Below are 7,763 nucleotides of genomic sequence, written 5' to 3' on the forward strand. Positions count from 1 at the left end.
TTGGATTTTTTTTAAACTTATGTTTTCATTCACATACATCAAAAGCTGGCCATTACATTTCAATGTTTGTCTTATGAGATTATTCCAAGAACGTCAACCCATCTACCAGCTTTCAACATGCTTACATTTCAGGATTTGTTTCTATGCATCAAACCACTATAGACTTTACCTTATCCATGGCCCATTCAATCAGGACTGTCAACGTACACTTCCAGGTACAGGAGGTGCTGATCTCCAAAGCCTTCATTGTTTCTAATCCAACAGGGATCCTGCTACCTGCTGTTCAAATTGTTCTAAAGAAAAATCCATCTACTGATAAATAAACTTCTGGAATGGAGTGCATTTCACCCCATAGTCTTTCCCAATTTGGAATTTAAACTGGTCTGAAAAATCTAAAGTTTTTTTGGTAAACTGATGCCCTGAACGTGCCAAATGCTGGCATACAACTTGAGTCCTCCAGCACGTCTGCTTTATAACCTGACTCATAACTCAACTGGAACAAAAGGAAACCCACAGTGCTTACTGGAACCTATTTATTGCTTCTCCCAGGCCTTATGCAGCTTCATGATAAGATTTTCAAAGGCTGTAATAATCAGAACAGAAGATATAAAACTGTACAGAGCATGTCTCTTCATGCATCAGTTTAATCAGTGCTCAAAGAATCTGAGCAACAATATTATTGACTTAAAAAACAAGACCTCTAAGACAAAGTGCTCTTTCTTCAGTGACTGCTGCATTTGAAATGGGGCTCTGGGAATTCCAATCCAAGCTCCAGGATTCAATCCTGTCATTTGGTGGGCAGCAAACTTGAATTGCCTATTCATACTCTATAAACACCACAACTGAAAACCCATAAATGTAGTAAAGAGGCGTGGATAAAAATACCCTTCAGCCTTAATCTATATTTCTTTTAATAGCTCTGCAGGCACGCTTTTCATTTAGGGTGCTGTTCTAGGACAGTTGAAAAGCATTTCAGATAGTTCATGCGGCCCGTTTTAAAGTGGTTGAGAAGCGCATGGACAGGTGTCATTGAAGTTCTCTAATAGTTCAGTAGTTTAGGCATGGTTAGAAAGTTTCACTTTTTGACGAACAGGAGCAAGTGTAACCTTAAAACTACCTACAGAACACTCGCAAAAGCATCTGGACCCATGTGACTACAAGATTTCACCAGCATCACACTTGACTCCAAAAGTTGCTCTTTCTTGCACTGCTACTCATTCAGGTCTATTTAAAGCACATTACAAAATGCCTTCCCAACTGTGAATAGAAAGTACAACACTGCTGGGATCAAAGTTAGATCACTCTAAACATTATGGTTAAGAGCAAGATGCATCGGAAACCTGCGACAACAAGCATTCTTTATGGTCCTTAACAAAATCTGGTCTTTACAATAGTAAATGCCTAAACATGGTCCTGTTGTAAGCAACTGCTTGTAAATAAAACACTGTAAATCTAACTTTACAAAGCACAACTCTTTGCAGCTTTCCATCTCTATGTACTAAAATATATCCTGTATTTCCTTTAGTCTTCTAAGAACTGATGTTTCATCATGGCCACTACTAATAGAAACACCACTTTACTGTCAAACATGAGACATCAGCTCAGGCCAAAGCACTGGAATGTACATTCCTTACATTCTTTGTGTATTAATGCGTCCAAAGCCAGTTGAATTCTCACAAGTTGTTCGCCCTTCAGGAAGAAAAGGGATCGATGTAACATTTGGACGATGACAGCTGTCACGGATCCAGCAGTCATAATAATAAGAGGAAATCTAGAGTACAAATGAACAAACATTTCTGCTAGGCTACTTGGAAGTGGAGGTTCAATTATTCACACAAATACTCCTAATGAAACACATATGACCCAGAGTTATGGAACTCATTTGAAAACTATCATGGCCATTCGTCATTGCATCACTGTATGACTGTCTCCTTGAAGGAAAACATTAAGCTTATACTGAGACTGTATAAAACTGTGGATACTTTTATTGCATACCTGTGGTCCCTCTGGCTGATTCCTTGTTAGTGTCAACATACAGCAACCCAGTGACAGAAAATATTTTGCCTTATGACAACGCTAAGTGTAAGTACAGTGCAGTAACTTATATCTAAGCTGCACACACTCCCACGGTATGCACAAAATCTACAATCTCAATAGCCAAGGGCACGATAAGGTAAAGGGGGACAGGGCAGAGCAAAGAATGGCTCAGCAGGCTAGTCCTGTCCTGTCCTATGGGATCTCACAAAGGCAGTCCAGCCACTTGCTTACACTGTAATGGAGAAGGCAAACAAACTCCAGCCCCTGTGTCCAGTCCCATCCAATCAAAGGAACCCCCCCCCCCTCGATCCCAGTATGTACCCTCCCCCAAACATGGGCCTCTCTCACTGGAAACAGTCTGGTCTCTATGGAAGATGTCCCTTCTATTATAAACAGCCTTCGTTCAGCACTGAGGGACAAACAAGAATACAAACCTGCAGCTGATACCCCCACACTCTCTGAACTGGTGGAAACATCTTTAAAAAAACAACTGCCTTCAAGCAAGTGTCCAGAGAAATGGACACATAGAAGTACAGTCATCACATTTCTAAATGCCAGAAAAAAACAAACCCTTCTGCTAATCACTATGTTTGTCAAACTGTGCTAGAGGCCAGCTGTGGTCCTAAAGAACATGAGAGGGTTAATCGGTGTTTGATCCATATACTGTGTACAGCCCCTAGCCCCACTTACGAGAATAGCTGTGACCCCAGAGAAAGAAACGCATGTCTACACTGCCATTTCCGATCCAGGTCAAATGCATCAACGGGAGCAATCAATCTGGTGTGAAGCATGAAAACCACACAGCTGATCAGAAAGGAAATTATACTTTTGGCAATGATTGCAGCTAAGAAGTGTATATTGAAATATTGGAAAAGAGACATTTTACCCTCTGTAAGACAATGAGTGGAATGAGCTTTTGTCATGTTGCACACTGGAAAAAAAAACATGTACAGGGACAACCTATGTACCAAATTTGAAAAAATATGGGGGCCAATTGTAGCTAATGTAAGTATGAGTGAAAAAATGTCTGAAATCAATTAATCAATGTATTTTACTCATGTTGTTTTAAAAAATTGGGATACATTGTTAAATGCTTTGTTACTGCATTTAACATTTTGAATTTACTGGTGATGTTAGGCAATTATTTATTATTAAATTATATTGAAAATGTTATTTAAGCATATTTGTTTTGAAATTAGATATATATGAACTTTGTATATGGTGAAGGCCTTGTAAAGATTGTTACATTCTCTTTTATTATTTATATACACACATTGACCAACTAAAATACATGTTTAGGTTGTTCATCTGTACGAGCAAAAGCAAAGGTTTGGGTGATAAGTGATATATTGGAATTTTCTTTTTTTTTAAAATCAATAAAACACATGGAAAAAGAACTGACATATGAGATGTAGGTAATATCTACAGTATGTGATGAAACAACCAAGCACCAGTCAAAGCAGACATAAGATTTTCTAGTTGGATGCCCACTCAGAGGTTAAAACTGGCACCACAGATGTTGAAGCATTGCATTGAAGTACAACTTAATATTGCAGAGAGCTGTGCAAGGTGATGGATTTCAACATTTTTAAAAAGGAAAGAAAATGATTTATTTAAAAGAAGTCAGATTTCAATATTCATACATGGCCTCTTACAAATTCTTCAGAAGGGACTCATAAAATTCCTGCTTACAATGAGATATATTGTAAAAAAACTCATAACAGATTATTCACACAAAGCGTGCAAACAAATTTTGCAACTAAGAGCTAACAACAGGACCAGCATTTCACAGTGAATATTATCTGCAAATCAATACATCTCCCACTGGCAGTATGATATGCACACCTGTGTACGACAATTTCTTTCAAAACAGCAGTGAGCATGATTAACAAAACGCCTGTGACACAAACTGGACTTTTAGAAAGAAAGTCATCTCTGTCATGCCTTGGATGACCTACACACCTCGCTCTGAAGCATACCTGTTTAAACCAACAAAGATCAAGCCGAGATCCGTTACTCTATGCACCAAGATCAGAGTGTTCCTTCCCTTTCACCCAACCATGGTGTCTAAAGCTCTGAACACCATTACATCACTCCTTGCCTGGTTACCAGGACTTTACACCATCTATCAACAGGAAACTGCTTATGCCTGATGAGGGTCACAGCAACCTGGAGCCTATCATGGAAGCACAGAGCACAGGCTGAGATGCCAGTCCATCCCAAGGTTGACACGCACACAGGGACAATTTACAGCATGTCTTTGGAAACCAGAGAAGCGGATGAAAACCATTGATATCAAAGGGGAGAACATATAAACTCCATACAGTGGGATTCCCCCAGGCCAGAATTAAACACGAATGCCTTTCTCCACAAAATAAAAACAGAAGAAAAAAACTGGACACCCTTTCCATGTAGCTTACATTATAATCCCCTGTGCGGGCCATGCGACACAGACGTCCAGCCACAAAACAAATGGAATGAAGAGGGGGGATATGTATTGAACATACATTCTACATGGGAACATGGCTAAATTATGTTGGGAATTCATCTCTCGCACAGACGATGTGACCAAAACATGGGATCTTCTCTCAGCTGGATCGCTTCACTCATTCCGAGAAGAGAGGAGACATACATTGGCCCTCTTTATACGCTGTAGTGTTAAAATATACAACTTGTGGGAAACCACAGCCTTACAAACGTTTCTTTTAGGAGTCTGCTGAACAACCACACCACCAGAGAAAATCTGTGATTGGGCCACTATTGCAGCTCTTCTCCAAGCTGTGCACGGAGTGATAAAACAGTAGTCTGAAACTCCTTTGCTCAACAGTGCAGAGAGCATTCCAACAGGACAGAGCAGTCTCTGTCATAGCGGGCAGCGAAAACCTATCATTCATTCATATAAATACCTGCATTGATTGTTATCCTGGATGTATGCCTTTAGGTCCTTCGGGGAGTTTTTTGCGGTATCACACCAGAACCAGAAATAGTTTTTAAAAATAACGCGGGGGAAAAAACCCGCAGCACCTCCAGCGCCAGCGCGACCGCAGCTGTGCGCGCAGAGCGGCTCCACTGAGCGAGTCGCTCGGATCCACACAGACCGCATGACTTTAAAACGGAGGCGCAGAAAATTCTGCAGTTGAGCAATCTGCACGTCAACACACGTTACCACCGCCAAAATCACGGAAATATCACGCCATTGACGTTTAAATCTTATTAAATAGACCGACAAATGCAACATTTTCCGACGTCAGCACTAACTCCTCCGTTAATCTGTTTAAAAAAACTGTTGACACGTGTGCACGTACAGACAGATGCAGGACAATTTCTGTATTCTCACAGCTTCTTTATATTCTCACTAATGAAATCAATGAAAGCGCTATCAGGTCACTCACCTGGCGTATTAGCATGACCTTGTGATGTCCAAGCGGGTCGCCACTTCGCTTCCCAGCGGACAGTTAGCTGGTCTCCGCTTCGCTCCGGGCTCGGTTTTGGCAGATCCAAACACGGGCTGAACCAGGATAGAGAGAGGGGAGGAGGGGGAATAATTTTAATAAGAGACAGTAAATCCCTCGGTCTCCCAGTCTGCAAGCCCCGAATCGCAAAAACGTGCAACAAGAGGATTTAACCCGATGGGTCCAGGGGGTAACCGGTTTTCTTTACCGGCTAGATTATATCAACTCGCACAATGTCGACCACTGGCTCGGCGTGAGGGACTTCAGGTGCCACTAGCCTTTTAAAGCGCCAGACGACACCCCGAACACTACTTACTTGATCGGTTCCGAGGAAGTTGGGCAACACATTGAAATACTCACCAAGAAAGCGGCGTTCCCACAACTTCACAAACATCCAGGTCTCCCAGCTCCAAACTTCCTCGACTCGACCGACGTCACGTCAGAGCCCCATTAGCAGAACGCGCACACACCCCCCAAAATAAATACTAGGGAGCTTAAAAACTGTACTTCACAGTACGTGAAGACTCCGTCTTTCAACGCTACCCCTCCACGCTCAATCAACGTCAACAGCGGGACTGTCCCTTCCGACACATGAATTTTGAATTTAACTTAAAGTCGTGGGGAAAGTAAGCACGAAACATAAACCGACACATTCAGCTAGTTCTCAAAACCACGAAAGCGTCTGCTGCCAACGAGGTACTGTACTAGTAATGTGGTGCCCTTTTCATTTCCTTTAACGTAGTAAACACGCAGTACTGCCTCAGTGACAGCCTGTTGTGGCAGGAGTGACTAGTGTCAGAACTGACCACAAAATAATGATAAAAAACTTGTAAAACTCAAACAGCACCGAGTCGAAACTACTTCCCACAGCCTCCCCTACCTACACTCATATCGCTTCCGCTAAGACCCGCCCCCTTACCGTGAGCAGGAATGGCATATCCTAAGCTTAGCCACATCCTCCAGAAGCCTATCAGGAAGCTGCAGGCCGTTTCACCCGTTTGCTCATTGGACAGCCCGCATGACAGTCACTTTCCGATTGGATGAATGGAATGCTTTTCAAAGGATACAGCGACAACAACCCCCCCCCCGCCTCCCCATAAAAAAGGGGACCAGGGGTGTGTCATGACGTCAGAGGTTGGGAAGAGGTAAACAAGTCGTAAGAGCTTAAAGAGGTAGAATCGCTGTAAAACGCAAAAGTCGGATTCATTTATTCAGTATCAAGACACTGTGGAGGAAGCTGTGCTTTCTACCACCGTAGATGCTCGTTTGCTAGCAAAGGACACCATTACTTCAGCTTCCAATTGTATATTAAAAAAGTTACTTAATAAACCGTTCTACAACAGTCCAGAAGTACTGTGTTTTATTTACAGTACATTACATGAAACCAGTGTTTTTCTCAGCATGAGAGGACAGCCATGCATCAGAAATCTTTTCTGTTTTAAGCCCTGCACACTCGGAGGACAAAACTGTCAACCTCTCATGGGCCCTGAAGAACTAACTGATTGCAATCCTTTCTGAATGAACTCTGGGACCTACAGTACACTGGAGAATGAGAGTGGACCATTTGACAGTCTATGATGCTTTTAAACCCATGGTTCAAAAGTGGAAATATTAGAAAAATTATACATTCTTAAACGCATACAAACCTAATGAACTTCAGCAGTGAGAGTTGCACATGTAATTGGTCATTGTTTATTATAATAACTATTAAGTGATCTACAACAATGCTGCTTAGCTCACAGAAATAATAAGATGACTGACAAGCCTCTATAGCAATCTTGCTACAGTATATTTAACAATATAATAAAGTATACAGTAATGAATCATAAGTGTGTTATTGGGCATTAGAGAGGCTATGCGCAAGCTTCCTGGAATGGAGAAACAGAAAGTTAAATTGCCTTCATTAGGATTTACTCATGCAAGGCAGTCTTCAGTCAGGTAGGTGTCTGTGAGCAGACTGGCAGTGGTGGTCAGACTGCTGTTAAAGCTCGTAAACAAGTTTACTCCAATGGCTCAGCCCAAACCAGAACTTTCCCTTAGCTGGTTGAAAAGATAACCCCTAGCAAAGAATAAAATTTACTTCCCCGTCAGAGACAATTTCTCTCTCTCTCAGAGATATTTCATAAACAATTACAGACCTCTTGACTATTCATAATGGTTTTGGTGAGCATAATTTCAAAGCAGTGCACTGCATAATGATATACCTGCAAATATAATTATAGCAAGCTTTAACCATTTAAGGAGGATTTTGATTATTAATAGAAATCTTAAATA

The 7,763-nt window shown here is 41.5% G+C and overlaps 1 protein-coding gene across 5 annotated transcripts in view; it reads right to left on the reverse strand.

Moving 5' to 3' along the window:
• The window catches only part of LOC148841500 (vitamin D3 receptor A-like), a 60,814-nt gene extending 54,437 nt beyond the window's left edge, over window positions 1–6,377 (reverse strand). For 2 of the 5 annotated variants that reach the window (XM_088916872.1, XM_088916856.1), the window contains exon 1: window positions 5,430–5,540. Coding sequence is in view for 1 of the 5 variants with exons in the window: in XM_088916839.1 (XP_088772965.1) it covers window positions 5,430–5,444 (15 nt within the window). In the remaining 4 variants the exon portion in view is untranslated. Of the gene's footprint in view, window positions 1–169; window positions 221–5,429; window positions 5,546–5,849 lie in introns of those variants that run through there. The other 3 variants (XM_088916846.1, XM_088916839.1, XM_088916864.1) reach the window with 3 other exon arrangements.
• Between the last annotated feature and the right edge of the window lie 1,386 nt (window positions 6,378–7,763).

Source organism: Atractosteus spatula, chromosome 1 (assembly GCF_055471065.1).
Source record: "Atractosteus spatula isolate fAtrSpa1 chromosome 1, fAtrSpa1.hap1, whole genome shotgun sequence".
Classification (NCBI taxonomy): Eukaryota; Metazoa; Chordata; class Actinopteri; order Semionotiformes; family Lepisosteidae; genus Atractosteus; species Atractosteus spatula.